Here is a 20802-nt window from a genome sequence, read left to right as displayed (position 1 = left end):
TGAGACCGCAAATTAAAAGGAGCAGGAGAATCGAAACTTCCAAGTATATAAATGAGGCCCCTATTATAAGGAATGGAGGCGCACGACTAAAGCAGAATGGATAGAGCTTGTATCTGGTGATATTGTATAACCGAACGACACCAACTATACATTTAGCACACAACCCACAACTTCAATGTTTTCAGTCACAGGGTTAAAGGAGCAATGCACCTCAAAACAAAATAAATAATATATATAAATAATATATATATATATATATTCACACTCAGGATTTCAAACAGGAGGCATTCCAGAACTCAATTGCAACATTGTCAGCTCTAGAGAGCCACCAGATCCCAAGATATGTTCTGATGAAGTTACCAGTATTGGTTCCTGATAGTTAAAGGGGGATTTAAATGGCTGTTCAATGGGAAGCTAAACCAACGATGTCACGGCTTTGGTCCAAGCCTATTGGTCCAAGATTTCACAGCCATTTTGTGCACTGGCAGACCACCCAGGCCCCATCCATGCTGTAAAGAAAATGAGGGCTAAAAGAAAACGAGGGGGGACTGCTCCCTTAAGTGATATTATTACTACTAAAAGTGACGTGTCTTACCAATAAGGCCTCCCGGAGCAGCATATTGTAGATCGTTGTGTTCAGCAAAGAGAGACACAATTTTGGAAAAAATTGGCTTGCACATGAGCTTCCCTTCACTGTCCTTGGAGACGATACCAGGCCGGACTTCAATTTCTTGGCCCACCTGCATAATTATCCACAACCGTTAAATTAAGGCTCTCAAGCACGGTATACTGAGGGCTCAGGAATAACGGAAACAAATACAAGCAAATTGCTCTGGAATATAGGAGCTTTATCTGCCCCTTATAGCCAAAGTGACACCTGCCCCGCCAGTACAGAAAAGGTAAGCAAGCAGGTAGTTATAGTGGTATAGATAGGACAATGATAACTTTGCTGGATACAGGTCTTGAAGTCTTCATCCTACAGATTTACACAGCGCTGACTTCAGGCTAAAACCAAGTATTATTACCAATAGCTTCCAAAAATAACCTACGTTAAGAGCATGTAGTTGTTTCAGGAAAAATATATAGGAATGTTGCTTAAATGAATCACAATTTTAGACACTTGGATTCATTGAAGTGAAACAACCATAACTTAAGTGCTAATAAAATGTGATATTATATATATATACACATATACATACATCACACATATACATACATCACACATCACACATATAAACACATATACACACACGTTTTATCATCTGAAAGGGAAATCTCCATACCTTTAATACACCTTTAAGAATACTGCCTCCAGCAACACCACCTTTGAGGTCATCAACTTCACATCCTGGTTTATTGACATCAAAAGATCTGATAACTAAGAAAACAGAAAATATCTTACAACACTCGTTCTCATCAAGACACCGCAGTCATTTTGCCATGATGGGTGGTGGGCGGGGGGGAAAATCACATTCGCAAAATTCCCACTGCATCCAGATAAATAAGGTTTAACATTATTAACCCCACCCACATATGACTTGGCCACAGGTGAAACAAACATGTTCTATTGTAATATGGCCAAATCCCCCAAACCATGGCCTCACGCAGCCGCCGTGCCACCCTATGAATGGCAGCCTGGGGAATATTTATTAACTACCGCCTACGTGAGAACTGGTAAGGCCAAAACAGCCAAGAAAACATCACTAACAAACAAGACAAGCGTTTACCACAGCAAACAAAGCCCCAGACAGACACTAGGACATCTGAATCAAATATTTCAAATACAATCTTTAGTAGTTCAATATTTATATCAAGTGCTGACTACAATTCCCAGAATCCTGTGTGTATGGGATACAACAAAAATATACAGGAAAAGATACCGTATTGGAGGACCATGTTGGCCTGTGGACCAATGGTTGGGGACCGACAATTTATAAAATAGCACAATAAAGGAATCGATAGGTAACATCAGCTGCTGTGGTATCAGAAATTACTCATCACATAGGTTGCAGGTACACGTTTCTACTTAATCAGCGCACAGGTGATTTTTAAAAAATTGCTTTTAGAATTTTTGTCTCACCCATAAACTGCTGGTTGAGAAATAGTTTTGATTTACTCCTAAATAATACCCCAGAATAATACACAAAATGTTGCAGTGATTATGGCTGGCTAAAGAGTGATTAACAGCCGTGTGTTCATTTACATTGATATTGATCTCGAGTTGAGAACCGAGGATTTCAGGGTGGCTATTTGACCAGCAGAGAGGTTACAGCACCCACTTACCAATGAGTCTTGGCTCAGAAGTGAAGTCTCTTAGAGGCACAGGGATTTTCTTTACAATGTATTCACAAACTACTTCAATGTTGTACTTCAGCTGGGCTGAGATCGGAATGATGGGAGCTCCTTCTGCAACTGTACCTGTTAAAGCAGCAAATGGTTAAGAGGAGTCAGAAAGTGCTATGTCAACTTCGGGAGCAAAACTAGTTTGCAAAAAAAAAATGCACTACATTTCTCAAAGAAATCCAGTATTAGATCAGAAATCCAATCCACATTTTTCTCAATGCATCTTTGAGCACTACCTTTCCGCTCGAGGCTTTTTCTGGTTTCCTTTGAATGCTCAATACCCTTCTGGGCACAGCTTATAAATGTGGAGGAGTTTAATGTTGCCTTTGTGACTAAATGCTTGCCATGTGATTTCCATTAAGAATCAGAAAGAAAGGGAACACAGAATGCAGACGTACCATCACAAAGGAAACGTTTCACAAAGTTACAGGGGCGTTTACTGGTTACCAAACTGTATTCCATCGGAAATGCCAGATATGGTCATAAAAAGCGAGGATCGCCATGTCTGATTGGGACAATGAAGTGTAAGCAGCAACAAAACAAAAAGGAAGGAACACCATTTTTCACCTAATTTATAAGCCCTGCTAATAATTGTTGCTTGTTATTCTACAAACTGGATTAAACCATTGCAAGAATACTTCATTAAGAGTAATTCAGTTTCCTGCTCCCCCCCCCCCCCCCCCAAACATTCTGCTCTTGTGCTTTATTACAAGACAAGATTTCTTCTTGCAGCACAGGAGAAATAGACATCTGCCGCCTCACCTTGTACAAATGCCAGGATTTGTTCATACTGCTCCTTCGCTTGACTTTCTTTGACCAAATCAATCTTGTTTTGTAAAATGAGGATGTGTTTTAGTTTCATGATTTCAATGGCAGCCAGATGTTCAGAGGTCTGGGGCTGCGGGCAGGATTCATTGCCGGCTGCAAAAACATAACACGACAGAAACATTGGCGTATGACCAGGTGGCTTTACCATGAATTGATGTTGGTAGTAGACAGGTATAAGCAGGGCTGCCGAGAGAGGGGGGGGGGGGAAGAACAGAAGGTAGAGGTGTCTCGGTCCCGGTGGCAGCGGGGGGCCCGGCGGCGTAACTTGGGCCTGACCTCTAGCCAGGCGCGGCTACCGGTCCTCTCCCGGCCGGGCCCTGGCTCTCTCTCAGATGCAGGCCTCTACCACCGTCCCACGCCAACGGGCCTCTGTAACGTCAGCGCGCTGGAAGTAGGCTTGGCCTAGCATCCAGTGCGCGACGGCGGGAGAGAGGCCCTGTGCGCGCCAGCTCGGCGTGTGACTGAGGAATAGGCCTGCAGTGAGTGAGAGCCGGGGCCAGGCCGGGAGAGGACCGGCAGCCGCGCTTGGCCAGAGGTTGGGCCCAACTTGCAGTGCCGACCGGACAGGCCCCCTCCCCCCGCAGACCATCCACAAGGTAAGTCTGTTTTTTAAACATATGTATTGGGGGAGTGGGGGGGTCTTGTTTATATGTATTGAGGGGGTAGGGGGGTCTTGTTTATATGCATTGGAGTGGGGGACTTTAAAAAATATATTGGGGGAGTGGGGGACTTTTTAATATGCATTGGAGTGGGGGACTTTTTAATATGCATTGGAGGAGTGGGGGACTTTTAAAAATATATTGGGGGAGTGGGGGGCTTTTTAATATGCATTGGAGTGGGGGGCTTTTTAATATGCATTGGAGGGGGGGCTTTTTAATTTGTATTGGGGGAGTGGGGTTATATGTATTTTGTGGGGGGGATTGAGTGAGAGGGAGGTAGTGAGGAAAAGAAGGAGTAAGAATGAGACGCAGAGGAGAGAAATACATGCGAGTCGGGAGGGGGGGGTTAATTGAGACAGAAGGGAGAGAAATACATGGGAAGAGGGTGAAAAATAGAGGGAACTCGTGAGGTGTGAAATGCAGGGGGGGGGGGCCCTCGCAATACCGTCTGGGCGGTTGCGGGCGCCCCGGGAAATCTGTCTGCGGCCCTGGGTATAAGTACAAATATGCATCGATGCGTACGCGCAGCCTGGTAAGGTAAGACAAGGTTGGTATGCTTTTAAATAAAAAACAAATGTGTGTGCATCTAGATACGCGCACACAAATGACTGACAACAACAAAATGTTATACATATATACACACAAAACACGAGTATACAAGTATATGCATGTACATATGTTTGTACATATTTATATATCTCTATACTAATACTTATTTATACATACACACATATGTATATGCAGCTTTCATAAACACAATACTACTATATGCAATTATTTAGCGCTATGGAAGTACCATTATCTGTAGTCATGCATTATAGGTTTATCCAGCAAAAGTGCGGAGGCTGCAAAATAGCATTTTGTGTACAAATTATCGTATCAAATGTGTAGGTCTGTGGTGGGATATACAGCGTTTAATACACCTTCTTGTTAGACCATATATCAACAAGACACTAGTCAAACGTACCTATTAACAATAAAGCAGCGTCCATTACAGCGGCACCGTTCAACATGGTTGCCATCAAGATGTCGTGGCCTGGGCAATCCACAAAGGACACGTGTCTTTCAAATAGAAAGAAAATAAACCGTGATGCACATGTATTAAGAAAAAAAAATAGTCAACAGTCTAACTTGCCAAAGTTTAACCATACAGTGAAAACCCCGCTTCAGCGTTTTCATGACAAGCATATGATTTAAAAAGCAAAATTGAGCGTAACTAATTACCTGACCAGCTTAAAGTTGCCCTTGGTGCTGGGTATGTCTGTCGGGAACTCGTCTGGGGTACTGCTCCCACAGGACCGGTAGCATTCAGGCCGGGAACAACTAGGGTCATCAAGTTTGTAGATCTAAAACATTTCCAAGAAACCTTCATGTTACATCCATTACAAAATGAGAGCAATTTGGGTTCATTGAAGGTTGTAATGCATTTTAACGGACCAACGTAAGGATTCCCCGGGTATACAAGGCTTTGGAAACGGGAAGTTGTGTACACCTGCAGGGTCTATGTTTTTTTTTGTATACTATTTTTCTTTATTTTTCATAACAAACCTTTTACAGCATATACTGTTTCCATATATGCAGATACAAAATCAATTAGATGTATATCTCCATATCGAACACCTGTTTAACCATCAAGTTAAATCATACACGGACAGAAACAGAAAAAGAAGTGTTCGTATTGCGGTCAGAAAATGTAATTGTATTCATTGCATCACATATAGCGAATAAGTTTCCTATACGTTCCTATCTTAACCCCTTCCTGACTGGCTGAGAACCCTTATTTGGTATTGCTTGTAAATACATCCTTTCTACTTTATCATCTGTTTTAATAGAAACCACCTTCATCCACTTTAGGGTTCTATTTACTAAAGTCTTTCAACTGCAACACTGAGGCATAACCAACGCAAACTATCCCATTGAAAACAGTTGACGTTTTTCCTTTGATAAGCTTTTTTGTTGCTGTGGTTTTGCAGTCAGGAAACCTTCGTAAACAACTCCATTCTACTGTACTAATGTACAGCGCCCTGGGGTAAAGGTGCTATATAAATGCTAGAAATAAAATAAATCCATCTCAGAACCCTTGTTTTGGTCGGTAGAAATGTAACAGATCCGGCAACAAATGTAATTTTCATCACGTCGCCTAGATTTCTGCGCTACAATCCACCCTCTGTCGCTCATAATCTGTAATCATTTTCTCCCTGCTCCTCATTTCACCGATCTGTAATTTGCTAATATCGCTTCTTTAATCCATCTGCAGCCAGGTCCCAGAATTATTAAACTTTCCAAGTGATGTTTAAAAAATAAAAATAAGTTCTGGGGTCTCCAGAGCTATATTAATTTCAGCTTCGGGGAGCCCCTGCTTCCTAAGATACTTACCTCTGTAGGGGGTGCCGGAAGCCACTCCGCTAGGCTACGTGTGATTCACATAATGGTGGTGTTCAAAGCTCCCTCCCCATGCAGGCCAATAAGAACCCGTGACATCATCGCTCCCCATTGGCCCGCGTGACAGCTTTAAACAGCACCGGGATACCGGCACCCCCTCAGAGGCCCGTATCTCAGGAAGCAGGGGGTAACCCAGAACCGAAATGAATGGAGTTCAGCTCCGAAGACTCCCGCTTGCATGAATATTAGAAGTATCATCATAAAGTAGATCTAACGGCGGAGTAAAATTACAAGACAATTACTGCCGTTAAGACACACAACACACAAAAATAAAAGCAAAAACAAGCAAACTGTGTAAACGGTATACTTTTATTGTAGGGTGTTCTTTTATCGACTGACCTTAGCGTTGGCATATCCCAGCTTGATGGTAATATTCCTCTCCAGTTCATTCTTAAACCGAACAGTATGGACACCAGAAATGGCTTTTACTACAGTTGATTTACCGTGAGCTACGTGACCAATGGTGCCTTTTAGAAGAGGAAAAAGATATGTTGTGTATTACAATACGGTTAATTACTCAGAGACTTCACTGTATTAGAATTGAAACAAAGTATTTTTCCATAAGCAAAAATGGGGACAAGGCATTGATAAGGGACTATGTTGCCGCATATTAAATGTAAAAATGTGTGGGTTTACTTTCAGCCCCAGCAGCATATACTTGTGGGCTTTTGTGTACGATATTATGGGTCTATAAAATATACTTGATATAAAACTCAAGATAGGCATTTGAAAGCAGCAAAACAAGTTGCACTGCACCATTTTTTTACATTTCATTACAGGATTTAGGAAGCACGGGGTCTCCGGAGCTGCACGGTGTTAATTTCAGCTCCGGGGACCCCCTGCTTCCAGAGATCTTGCCTCTGTAGCGGTGCCGGTATCTCTGTAGCCAGTTTGTGTGCCTAACAAAATGTGAGCTTTAACTGCCCCCTGTCACGCAGGCCAATAGGAAGCCGTGACGACATAACTTGCGGCTTCCTATTGGCCTGCGTGACCAGGACATTTAAACTCCACAGAGATACTGGCACCAACCACGGAGGTAGGTATCTCTGAAAGCAGGGAGCTCCCGGAGCTGAAGGCAACACGGTTCAGCTACAGAGACCCCCTGCTTCAATCCTATGCCCACATGTTTTACGGCTTTAAAACTTGCCAAAAATCCCTATCGGCCTATTGTTGATATGTTTTTATTCTACAGATTCTACCGCATTAGAATGAAATAATTCCCTCCTCGTAGCATTTATATCGAAGGGAAATAGCAGAATTACTTAAAAGGCCTCGTATGTAATCTAGATTGTAGCTCTGAAGTTTAACCAACCTCGATGATGTATAAAGTGTAATTCCCAAAAGGCAAGTCTCATATCTTCCCAGAACTAGATTCAGCTTAAATTGTGATACCCTTTTAAGGAGTAACCCTGCCTGCTCGTTTTTTTTTTCTGTTACTGTATTGAACCAGGTTGTCCCTCAGAGCGGACCAGTGATCCCCCGAATTCAGAGGAGCCAGCACCAGGCAACAATACCTGCCTGGAGGACACAAACTTGCTTTGGGGGCCAGGCTCCACTTTGCAGCGGTGTCCAAGTAGTGAAACACTTATTTTATGTAATGGAAAAAACACAGTTTCGGCCACAAAGACCACCGTGAATCTTTGGTCTTTCAATTACGTTAAATACATTCTTCACTACCAGTTTCTTTAAACGATCTATGTTACGTCGACATGAGGCTACTTGTGTCTATGGAAGCACCCGGTAACCTCTTTACATAATGTTATTTTTTTTTATGGTGTGCATTGCCTAATTTTTCTATTATTGGTGACTTTCTATAGATGACCAGCAGCCATATTTGTACTGGTCTTCAGAAAAGTTACAAAAAATGAGAAGTATACTGAAACAGGATCACGTAGCTAATCTGAGGTACCCCCGGTTTAGGTAAAGATAAAAAAATAAATAAACAAAAAACATTTTGATGGGGTTGCTGCTTTAATGAACAAAGTCTTTCACAGATTATCTGGTGTGTACAGACCTTTCCGAACCTTACAGGTCTCCATGTCCGGTTCCAAAAGCCGCACACTTTCTTTTTTACATCTATGAAGAATGCTAGTTGGCTCATTGAATGGTAACCCACCCTACCAAATTCCCACAACACATTCAAGCTACTAGAACTGTGCCCTATTCCAGTATTTCAAAAATCTAATGCCAACATTTTAGTCATTCAGATCTTCTGCTTATACTAATTCTTGTGCTTTTATTTCCTGAACAAAAATATATATATATACTGATGTGGGTGACCCGTGAGGTAATACATTGCAGTGGGAAATCCCGCTTCTCTCATTCCAGACTTTGTACATGTGACATGAAGTACCATCCTTTTCAAAATATGGGATGGGGCTTAAAGAATCTCACAAAACATTTAGGCTTATATTTACTAAATCGTGCAGAGAAAGAAGATTTAAAGACTATCCATTATTTAATGGCAATTCCTGAGAACTGCTAAAATTATTAAAGCAACAATCTGGCCAACTTGTTTTATTTACAGCATTAGAACTGTATTTTCTTTTAGCTGCAGGAGCCGCAGGTTACTGAGATTGTTAACTGTTTAGTTACCGATATTACGCCCTCCAGGGCAAAAAACATAGCCGCCAAAACCAGGTCACGTCGGCCAATAGGAAGTCGCAACGTCAGTTTGCGGTTTCTTGGTAGATAGCCATTTAAATGTCTTGAAATAAAACCGGTAACAAAACAGGTAAAGATCTCAGGAATTGAGGCGCATGCGCGAAGCCAGAGTAGATGGAAGCTTAGGTTTCTAGCTCTGCTCGCATCGGCAATATAATCAAATAAAAGCGGCAATCAAAGTGACCCCCCACAAAGCAGACCAGCAAGTTTAAGAAGGGGAACACCTGGAGATGCCGGCACGAGGGAAAGCAAAGCTGAAAGACCCCTCGGTCACTACATATTTTAACAAAACCCCCCCAGCAGCGGGAGATAGCCCTGATCCCCCCTTGGCAGGGATGGCATCAGAACCGGCCGGGAGAGCGGATGACAGCGATCCAGTCACCAGAAAAGACCTCAGAGAGTTCTGTGCCGAGATGAAACAGTTCTTCAACAGAGAGCTGTGGAATCTGAGGAGGGACCTTGATGGACTGGGGGAGAGGACCGGGTCCCTAGAGACCAAAATGGACGCCAACACGAGGGCCCTGCAGCAGACAAACAACACAGTAGCCCAGCTACAGGAGAAGATCCGAGACCTCACTGACAAACAAGAGGACACTGAAAACCGGGACAGACGGAACAATGTCCGTATCCGTGGGGTCCCAGAGACAGTAACGGACGCTGAGGAATTTGTACAGCAGTGGCTGGAACACATAATGCCTGATAAATCTGCCCAGGACTTACACCTTGATAGGTGTCATAGGGCCCTCCGCTCAAGACCGCAGGCGGGAGCCCCCCCTCGAGATATAATAGTTCGCTTTCACTATTATAAAATAAAGGATGCAGTTTGCCGGATCGCCAGGGAGGCCAGGTCCATGGAATATGAAGGCGCCAAGCTTCAGATCTTCCAGGATCTATCCCCGGTTACCCTCCTAAGAAGACGCAGCTTGGGTCCAGTAACTAAAACCCTGCAGGACAGAGGGGTCAAATATAGATGGCTGTTCCCCTTCGCCCTACTAGTCGTGAAGAACGGGGTTGCAAATACTCTACGGAGGGCCGAGGACGGAAACAGCTTCCTCAAGAAGCTGGGACTGCAGCAGAACCCATCCAGCCCTGGCCCCTCTTGTCCCCCTCACCTGGAATCCGAGGCTGATCCGTCCACATCCACGTCCTGGAACAGAGTGGGAGCCGCGCCGGAGGAAGCCACGTGAAACCACGAGGTCTACACAGCTCCGCCGGACCGGTAGAGCGCTTAAAGGGGCCTGAATCAACTCTCCCTCCCTCGTGTCAAAATGGCCGGCCATGGGTACTCCCGCGATGTCCCCCCCTGGTGGTCTTCCTCGAGAACTGCAGCTGAGAGACGCCGGATCCCCTTCTTCCCTGACAAGCGTAGAAGATGAGAGCGGGAAAGCAAGCAGAGAGCGCGAACAGGAGGAGGGAGGAGCTTCCGACCGGCATACCAGACGTCATCTCAAAGACTCCCTGGCACTCGGGCACTTCCGCCTATAGGAGGGACTTCCGGGTAGCGGGGTCGGGGGGCGGTGGATATGAGAGGCTAGCCTCCCCGGGGACCCGGGGCGGGCCTCAGAGTGGGGGCAACCCTGTATCGGTGGACCAAAAGGTTAGGTGGAGGGGCCCCCCCCACGCGCCATTCCCCCCCCTCTCGCAGCCGCCCCCCCCCTCCTCGTCTGGCCCGCTGATCCCCCCCCCCCGCCGCCTTCCCGCCCCTCTGTCCCTTCCCCCCCTCTCCATTCTTCCGGCTGCCTCCCTCCCCCCCCCAACCTTCCGGTCACTCCCTCCTCTGTACATTACTCTCTCCTTGCCCCTCCTCTCCTTCCCCCTCCCCTCCTTCCCCCTCCCCTCCTTCCCCCTCCCCTCCTTCCCCCTCCCCTCCTTCCCCCTCCCCTCTCCCCCCTCCCCCTCCCTCCTCCCCTTCCTCCCTCTTCTTTCCCCCCCCCTCACCTCCCCCCCACCCCTCCCCCCCCCACCCCCACTCCCTCTCCCCTCCCCATCCCCCTTTCTCCCCCCCACCACCCCAATCCCCCTTCCCTCCCCCACCACTCCCCCTTCCCTTCCCCCCTACTCCCCCTTCCCTTCCCCCTCTCTCCCCCCCTCCTCCCTCCCCCTCCCCCCCCCTCCTCCCCCCCGCCCCCCCCCCTCCCCCCTCCTCCCCCCCGCCCCCCTCCTCCCCCCCGCCCCCCGCCTCCCCCCTCCTCCCTCCTCCCCCCTCCTCTTCCCCGCCCCCCTCCTCCCCTCCCCCGCCCCCCATCTCCCCTCCTCCCTTCCCCTCTCCCTCCTCCTCCCCCCCTCCTCTTTCCCCCCTCCTCCCCTCCCCCTTCCCCCCTCCGCCTCTCCTCCCGCCTCCTCCCCCCTCCCCCCCCTGCCGCCCCTCCTCCTGCCCCCAACCCCCTAGGTTGCATTCACGTTAAACAGAGGGAGATGAGCAATACGCCTTGTGCTGGAAGGGTCAGGTAAAGAAGAGAAGGAGGTTTCACCAGAGGGGGGTTCATATCGTGGCCAGTTTGACACAGATATAGCTTAAAGGGATGTTGACTATGGGGGACATTTCGGGCTCAAGGGAGTTTGGTCCATGTTTGACCCAGGTTTGTTCGTTTAACCTTTATGACTTATGCTTCACCAGAGGACTAATGTTTAATGCAATTTGTCAGCTGCAGGGTCAGCAATTGGTCACGGCAGTCGGCTGGCGGAGTATCGGGGTGCTCGGGGGCACCCTCGGGGGGCCCCACTTCGGTGGACCGAGCCCTGACCGCGACACAGGCCCCCACTCCGCATGGGATCCATGGACGGGGCGAGCGAGGTTACGTAAGCCCCCGACGCTGAATCCCACGGAGGCATCAACACCGGGAGTGGGGAGACACCGGTCCGGGGGGGCCCCCGAGCGCTGGGATGCGACCGTGGAGCCGAAGCTGAATTAAGCTAAGTCTACAGTTACAGTTAATTTCTTTTGAAGTTGCAATAAAGATTGTTATGTTATGCCGCAACACACACACAAAGTTCAATGTCGGTGCGAGACACCTTTGGTCTTCGCCGGCGCCTCACAAGGTATCCCATGGAGGTAGTCCATGGGAGCCAACATGCCCTACAGAGGACACGCCCACAACAACTGACACTCCCGATTGAAGGGTGCCAGTTGGCGGTCCGACAAACAGGGCACAAGAGTCGACTCTGGATCAGCCCAGACAAGGCTCTTCCCTTTTTCTTTTTATTTACTCAGTTTTTCCCCCTCCCCTCCCCCTCCTCCTCCCTCCCTCTCCCTTCCTGGGGGATACGGGCCTACCATCAGAGCAGGGAAAGGCCAACCCAGTGGCATATACTTATCTCAGGTCACACTGACGACACTAGGAGGCCCAGTTCGGGACCACCTCAGAACCATAACATCTCTAAGCAGATCCCAGACACCAACCTAACTATATGGCGCTGAATTTTGTATCTATAAACGTAAAGGGATTTAACAACCCTAGGAAAAGAAAGGTCGCCTTTACGGATCTTAAGGCAAAACAGGCGGACATCCTCCTAATACAGGAAACTCATTTTAGCCGTACCAGTGCCCCCAAATTCCTGGATAGACAATTCTCACAATTCTACTTAGCGTCCGCAACAGAAAAAAAAAGAGGGGTCGGAGTTCTCTTTCACAATAGGGTTCCATTCACTCTTGACACGATTAGGAGGGACAGTGAAGGCAGATACTTAATAGTGGTGGGATCAGTACAAGAACAGCCACTGACAATAGCATCGGTGTATGCCCCGGGTGAACAAGGCCACGAATTTCTTAAGGATTTTTTCCAGAAACTCACGCAGGTAGCCAAAGGCCAGATAATACTATCGGGAGACTTCAACCTTACCCTGAACCCGAAGCTAGACAGATCGGGAATCGCTAGAAACTGTCGTAAGAAAGTAATCGACACCCTAAAAGCAGGTCTCAAAAAAACCCAGCTGGTAGATATCTGGAGAGAACTCCACCCCACAGAAAAAAACTATACTTTTTACTCCCACCCCCACGACGTTTACAGCAGAATCGACTACTTCTTCATTTCTAGTAGACTGGTCCCCTTGGTCGCTCAGGCTTCGATCCATGATATTTCATGGTCAGACCATGCGCCTATAGAGCTGAGGTGCAACCAAATTCGCCCTGATAGACCCGGTGCAAATTGGAAGTTAAACGAGTCTCTACTCAAGATCCCAGATATATGCGACTCAGTCGGAGAGGAGATAGATCAATTCTTCACGACCAACTATGGTTCGGTGAGCAGCGACCTCACCCTCTGGGAGGCCCATAAGGCAACCATAAGAGGCACATTAATTAGCATCGCAGCCCGTAGAAAGAGAGAGCGTAATAAGAGGATAGCAGTCCTCCAATCCAAATTAAGTTCCCTCACATCAAGACACAAACTGACACAAGATCCAGGGGTCCTATTGGAGTTAAAGAACACCAAAATTGCACTAAATCTACTAATGGTCTCCCAGGCTGATAAGTCTTTGAGTTGGTCACAGAGGAAATTTTACGAAAAGGCGAACAGGCCGGATACCATGCTAGCGCGCAAACTAAACACTAGACAGCCTAATTATAACATACAGGCGATACGTCTGAAAGACGGCTCCTCCACATCCAACCCAAAAAGCATAGTCGAGGAACTTAAAGCATTCTATGAAAATTTATATAATGGAGAGAAAGTGGCACATAATCACAAAACGGCAAGGGCCATGGAAGATTTTCTAGCACGGTCCAACCTAACAGGGCTGAGCGCGCAGGACAGGGAGGGGTTAGAGGCTGATTTTACATTAGAGGAGCTTACCCAGGTCATCACCGACCTCAAACCCTCCAAGGCCCCGGGGCCAGATGGGTTTTCGGGGCAGTATTATAAGGTGTTCGCTGAGAACCTAGCCCCATGGCTGCTCCGAATGTATAATGCTGTATTAGCAGGAGCCCCGTTCCCGGAGCAGATGCTCCAAGCGTCAATCTCAGTTATTTATAAACCTGGGAAAGATCCGCAGGACTGTAAAAGTTATAGACCAATCTCCCTAATTAATACAGATGTCAAAATATATGCCAAACTACTGGCCAATAGATTAAGTCTTATCCTGCCCAGACTCATACATCCAGATCAAGTCGGCTTTATAATGGGTAGACAAGCTGCGGACAACACCCGACGCATCATTGATCTGCTAGAAATAGCCACTAATCAGAAATTAAACATTATGATGTTGAGTCTGGATGCCGAAAAAGCGTTCGACAGGATAGACTGGCCATACTTAAAACAGACGCTTGGGGCATTCGGCTTTGGGGAAAGGGTGAGTAGTGCGATAATGTCGCTATACTCGGGCCCCGCAGCCAAGGTCATACACCAGGGTTTCCCCTCTAATCTATTTCAAATTAAAAGCGGGACACGACAGGGGTGCCCGTTATCCCCCCTGTTATTCGCCCTATGTATGGAACCCTTGGCTGCGCAAATCCGTAACAACCCGGATATTTCAGGGATTGCGGTGCATTCACAGTCACATAAGATTGCCCTGTATGCAGACGATATACTGCTGCTGATCTCCAAACCTCTAACCTCCCTGCCGAACCTATTTGACCTGTTAGATAAATTTAATAGAATATCAGGATTCAAAATCAACCAAACCAAATCAGAGGCCCTAAATATTAGCCTCCCAAAGGAAACTGAAAAGCTACTGAGTTTGAACTTTAATTTCAATTGGCAACCAAAACATATTAAATACCTAGGGGTCTACATCACCAAAAATTACAGGGACATCTATGAGGCTAATTACCCCAAGCTAATCAAGACACTAAAAGCAGATTTAAAAAAATGGATGCCCTACAAGATCTCCTGGATAGGTAGGATACATAGTGTAAAGATGAATCTCCTCCCCCGTATCCTATATTTGTTTCAGACTCTACCAGTGCCACTTAGACTGAAGGATATACTCTCACTTCAGTCTGATATCTCCGAATTTATCTGGGGAGGGAAAAAACCGAGAGTAAATAAGACAATTATGAGAAAAACCACGCGGACAGGAGGCCTAGCGGTACCTTGCCTGGTCTCTTATTACAAAGCGGCGCAATTGTGTCAACTCACACAATGGCAGACCAACCCTGATCTGAAAAGATGGGTGGATCTGGAAAAGAGGGCTTGTGCCCCATTAGAGATAGAGAATTTGCTCTGGTTACCCAAAACAGCTATTAAATGGGCTGAACGGCCGCTCTCCTCGGTGGCCAACTCACTGTCGGTATGGGAGGCCACAAAATATAAACATACCCTGACCTCAAGGCGCTCTACGATGGCCCCTTTATGGGGCAACCCTGACTTTGCACCGGGACTAGTGGCAAATGCCGCAGGGCCTTGGAAAAGATACGGATATCTTAGGTTAAAGGACCTGGAGGGTATACCGAACAAAGTTAAATCATTCGAACAAATCCGATCTGAAAAAAACGTCCCACACTCCGAATTTTTCCGCTACCTCCAGGCCAGAGCGTTCTTCACCAAAAACTCCCCCTTCCCGCCACTAACCACATTTGAAAAGCTCTGTCTGACGAAAACAGACACGCAGGGACTTACATCGCAGATCTATAGAGAAGTGGTCGGTTCTGGGAGCTCACAGCAACGACAGAAACTGACGTACCAAATTAGTTGGGAAACAGACTTAGGGGAGGAACTGGAGGAGGACGAATGGACGGCTATTTTAGAGGCTACTGCTAAGAGCTCCATATGCACTACTTTGAAGGAGAATGCATATAAAGTTTTGATGAGGTGGTATCTCACCCCACTAAAATTATCAAGGTTTGTCACAGGATACTCCCCGCTGTGTCCCAAACAGTGCGGAGAATCGGCGGACCTGTTACACATGCTGTGGTCTTGCCCTCGGATTTCACACCTGTGGGATGAGATTAGACATTGGCTCCGGAGGATTTTTGACCTCGCAATTCCCCCTGATCCGTGGCTGTTCCTATTGAACAGACCATGGAAGGGTCTTTCAAAAGCAGGGAATAAACTAGTTGCACATTTTGCAACAGCAACGAGGTGCGAGATCGCAGCTATGTGGAAACAACCAGAGATCCCAAATATCCCAAAGATTCGAAATCGATTATGGTACATATGCCAGATGGAGAAATTGACGAGTCTGGTCAATGACACTGGCGAAAAATATATAAAAGTCTGGACGCCTTGGCTGGCACAGACAGACATCCCAGGGGTTGAGGTAGCCACGATATGGCAGTGATTATTCCAAGTGCATTCTCGTACAAAGTAAGCGGAACGGACTACGAGACCTAGTTGAGGACACGCCACGTGAACACCTTGGGTGGCCCTGGAAGTCGGCAAACAATCGTGTAGAGTACATCTATCAGCCACCTATGGGAAAATGGCAGTGCTGCGTGCCCACGCCCCCCCCCCTTCCCTCCTTCCCACCCCCCCCCCCGCCTTAATTTACCCTTTTTCTTTTTTTTTTTTTCTTTTCTTTGTGTTGTCCCCCCAAGTTTAAAATACATAAATATCCCAACTGGTTATAGAGATATCATGTTCAACGCATGAACACTTGTGGCTCCAGAAGGAGAATGTAGCAGTATCGTACATGAATGTAATACTGTGAATGTTCGTGTTATTTGTATTGCGATGCTATTTATACTGAAAACCTTCCAATAAACTTGAAGTTATAAAAAAAAAAGATCTCAGGAATTGATATAAAAATAACATGGTTCAGCACGTTTCGAATCCTATAAAAATATATATTTAGATTTTTGACAGTATTGCTGCACTTGCCAATGCAACAGGGTTTTTATGATGTACTAATACATAGATATTTGTTTATTTAAAAACAATTTTGTTACATGTAAAAAATACGCTGAACGAGTAAGGCATTTTCTAAAGCATACAGATCATTTAATAACGTGCAAGGGTTACAGAATCACCATACCTATATTAATTGTGGCTTGTCTGCTGATGATTTCTTGAGAAAGAGGCGTCAGTTTGTTAACATTCTGTGAATATATAAAAATGGATTAATAAAAAAACTACAGAATTGCAAGCTCAGAATCTAAATCTTAACAAGGGAAATTAGCAAGATTTTACATTTAAACCCAGGAGTACATATTGTAATGTGTCCACAAACTCCCAGTGTTCGTGTCAGACAAAAAGTGTCAGGAAATGTATCAGGATTTGACCTGTTTTTAAGTCTGCCAAGTAAAGCACAGTTATTAGAAAAATAACCCTGGCAACATATCGCTTAAACTTTAAGCGATATGTTGCAGGGGTTATTTTTCTAATATAGGCTTATATTTAAGCTTTAAAGCATAAGAATGTGTTTAAATGTCTTACAATAAAATAAGCCGTGCGTCCGTCAGACAGGAAAAGGGTTATGTATGTATTCTGGACACGAATGAATTCGCTTTACCATAACCAATGTTTTTTTGGGAGAAGATGTATTATATGACGCCACCTTGTTATGAATAACGGTGAAAAACAATGTCTTCTCTGGATTGACTTAAAGCTGCAGTTCAGTCTATATCCTGCATGTGTGTTTTTTTTTAATAAATCAGTTCTGTAGTAAGAAATAATACTTTTAGCATTTTCTGTTTTTAAAAAAACAACTTTGAAAGACCAATTTTCTTGTATTCTATTTTAACAAGCATTTGCTAAGGCACTGCCCCTTCATGTCCTGTCACAAACCCAGGCACACCCCTTTGTCAGCACTGCCCTCCCTCTCTCTAAACGTGCACTAGCATCTGGTCACATGATCTTCCTCATAGCACATTCAAGGAAGCTGGAGAAAAGGGATCAGCCATGCATAGCAGCTCGGATAGGCGATTTCAAACTTATATTACAGTGTTTATTCCATTCATTGCACGTGTATATAATGTAAAATTGTAATAATTCCATTTATAGCAAACGTGTATATGTGAATATTATTTAGATGTATATGTATGTTACTGAAATGTGGAGTGAGTGTGTAGGTAAATACACACTATACACTTCCACTGCATATATATATATATATATATATATATATATATTATATATTATATATGTATGTATATGTGAAGTTATGTGAGTAAAAAAGTGACAAAAACCCTCCATAGCAAGGCAAATAGCAAATGGAAATATTACTGTATGCTCATTTGTATGTATATATATATTTATATACACACACACTTCAAATACGGATAGTGATTCACGTAAATGATATATATATTCACTTTCTGGGAGTATAAGAGTGACTGTCCTGTTGTTCCTTTTTTTGTATCCATCATTGAATGGTATGCACCCTCTCTTTACGTTTATTTTATACTAGCTGAGAGACCCGGCGTTGCCCGGGATGTAATATTCCCGCTCCTCTCTCTCTCCTCACCCCTCCCCCTCTCTCTGTTTGTCCCCCATTCACATCAATCCAGTTCCCCCCCTCCCTCCTTTACAGCTTCATGCAGTGTGTGTGCGTCAGTCATTGTGTGTGCGTCAGTCAGTCAGTGTGTGTGCGCGCGCGTCAGTGAGTCTGACGCAGAAACACAAACACACACACAGACTGACTGACGCACACACACACACAGTCAGTGTGTGCGTGCCTCAGTCAGTCAGTGTGTGCGTGCGGCAGTTAGTCAGTCATTCAGTCAGTGTGTGTGTGTGTGTGGGTGTGGGGGTGTGCGCGCTCGCGCGTCAGTAAGTGTGTGTGTGTGTCAGTCAGTGTGTGTGTGTGTGTGTGTGTGTCAGTCAGTGTGTGTGTGTGTGTGTGCGCGCGTCAGTCAGTGTGTGTGTGTGTGTGTGTGTGTGTGTGTCTGTCAGTGTGTGTGTGTGTACCATTCATTGTGTGTGTGCGCGCGCGCGTCAGTCTGTGTGGGTGTGGGGGTGTGCGCGCGTGCGTCAGTCAGTGTGTGTGTGTGAGTCAGTCAGTGTTTGTGTGTGTCAGTCAGTGTGTGTGTGTGTCAGTGTGTGTGTGTGTGTCAGTGTGTGTGTTTGTTTGTGTCTGTGTGTGTGTGTGTGTGTGTGTGTGTGTGTGTGTGTGTGTGTGTGTGTGTGTGTGTGCAGCAGTCAGTGTGTGTGTGTGCAGCAGTCAGTGTGTGTGTGTGCAGCAGTCAGTGTGTGTGTGTGTGTGCGCGCGTCAGTCTGTGTATGTGTGCGTGTGGCTGTGAGGGGTTGTGTGCATGCGGCTGTGAGGGGTTGTGTGCGTGCGTCAGTATGTATGTGTGTGTGTCAGTCAGTGCGTCAATCAGTCAGTGTGTGTGTGTGTGCGCGTGCGTCAGTCAGTCAGTGTGTGCGTGCGTCAGTCAGTCAGTGTGTGCGTGCGTCAGTCAGGGTGTGTGCGTGCGTCAGTCAGGTTGTGTGCGTGCGTCAGTCAGGGTGTGTGTGCGTGCGGCTGTCAGTGTGTGTGTGCGTGCGTCAGTCAGGATTTGTGTGCATGCGCCAGTTAGGGTTTGTGTGCGTGCGCCAGTCAGGGTGTGTGTGCGTGCGGCTGTCAGGATTTGTGTGCATGCGCCAGTCAGGGTTTGTGTGCGTGCGCCAGTCAGGGTGTGTGTGCGTGCGGCTGTCAGTGTGTGTACGTGCGGCTGTCAGGGTTTGTGTGCGTGCGCCAGTCAGGGTGTGTGAGTGCGTCAGTCAGAGTGTGTGCGTGCGTCAGTCAAAGTGCAGGCGTGGGGGGGGGGGGGTGAAGGGCAGGGGTAGGGGGGGTGAAGGGCAGGGGTAGGGGTGGGTGAAGGGTAGGGGTGGGTGAAGGTCAGGGTTAGGGGGGGTGAAGAGCAGGGGTAGTAGGGGGGGTGAAGGGCAGGGGTAGAGGGGGGTGAAGGGCAGGGGTAGAGGGGGGTGAAGGGCAGGGGTAGGGGGGGTGAAGGGCAGGGGTAGGGGGGGTGAAGGGCAGGGGTAGGGGGGGTGAAGGACAGGGGTAGGGGGTGGGGTGAAAGTGAGGCACAAATTGTTGGCAGGAGTAAAATGTACACACACACACACACACACACACACACACACACACACACACACACACACACACACACACACCGGGAGTGAGAGGTGGTGGAGAGTGGGACTGGCGCAGATCCGAGGCTGCTTGGCCCCCCAGCGGCTGGGGAGTTGGCGGGCGGGGGGGTAAGGGAGCGGGCGGGGGGGTAAGGGAGCGGGCGGGGGGAAGGCAGCGGCTATGGGGTAAGGGAGCTTTGGCGGCTGGGGTAGGAGGGCCGCGCTTACCCCCTTTGTGAGTGTTTGTATGATATAGATATATATGCACACGCACGCATATACATGCGCACACGCACGCATATACATGCGCACGCGCACACATACACGTGCACACGCACACATACATGCACACACGTATACATGCGCACACGCACATACACACATACATGCGCTCACGCACACATACATGCGCACACGCACACAAACATGCGCACACGCACACATAAACATGCACACGTACACATAAACATGCACACACGTATACATGCGCACATAAACATGCGCAAACGCACATATATACACACACAAACATGCACACACGTATACATGCGTACACGCACACATATACATGCGCACACGCACACATATGCACACGCACACAAACATGCACACACGCACACATAAACATGCGCACACGCACACATATACACTGTGTGTGCGCATGTTTATGTGCGTATATATTTATGGTATTGCTTGACCTGAGGAAGAGGAAAACTCTTGAAAGCTTGTCCCATGACACAAATTGTTGGTCCAAATAAAAAAAAGGTATCAATAAATACTGAAGAACATATATATATATATTTATATATATATTTTTTTTATATATACTGTATGTATATATGTATATGTATGTATGGATATATAGCGAAGGTCAGCAGCCGGCAGCGGAGGGAGAGAAGGACGGCATCCTGCAGCGAAGCTCGACAGCGGCAGAG

The 20802-nt window shown here is 46.6% G+C and overlaps 1 protein-coding gene across 1 annotated transcript in view; it reads right to left on the bottom strand.

Moving 5' to 3' along the window:
- Nucleotides 1-20802, bottom strand: part of EIF2S3 (eukaryotic translation initiation factor 2 subunit gamma) — a 39912-nt gene that overhangs the window by 3276 nt on the left and 15834 nt on the right. The window contains exons 2-9 of the mRNA XM_075589375.1: nt 16845-16908; nt 6612-6739; nt 5055-5176; nt 4798-4892; nt 3106-3264; nt 2284-2418; nt 1284-1378; nt 596-740 (exon numbers count right to left, since the gene is read on the bottom strand). Of these exons, the coding sequence (XP_075445490.1) occupies nt 596-740; nt 1284-1378; nt 2284-2418; nt 3106-3264; nt 4798-4892; nt 5055-5176; nt 6612-6739; nt 16845-16908 (943 nt within the window). The remainder of the gene's footprint in view (nt 1-595; nt 741-1283; nt 1379-2283; nt 2419-3105; nt 3265-4797; nt 4893-5054; nt 5177-6611; nt 6740-16844; nt 16909-20802) is intronic.

The sequence above is a fragment of the Ascaphus truei genome, chromosome 3 (assembly GCF_040206685.1).
Source record: "Ascaphus truei isolate aAscTru1 chromosome 3, aAscTru1.hap1, whole genome shotgun sequence".
NCBI lineage: Eukaryota > Metazoa > Chordata > Amphibia > Anura > Ascaphidae > Ascaphus > Ascaphus truei.
The sequence above is the reverse complement of the archived record's forward strand: the minus strand, read 5'-3'. Positions and strand labels throughout refer to the sequence as shown.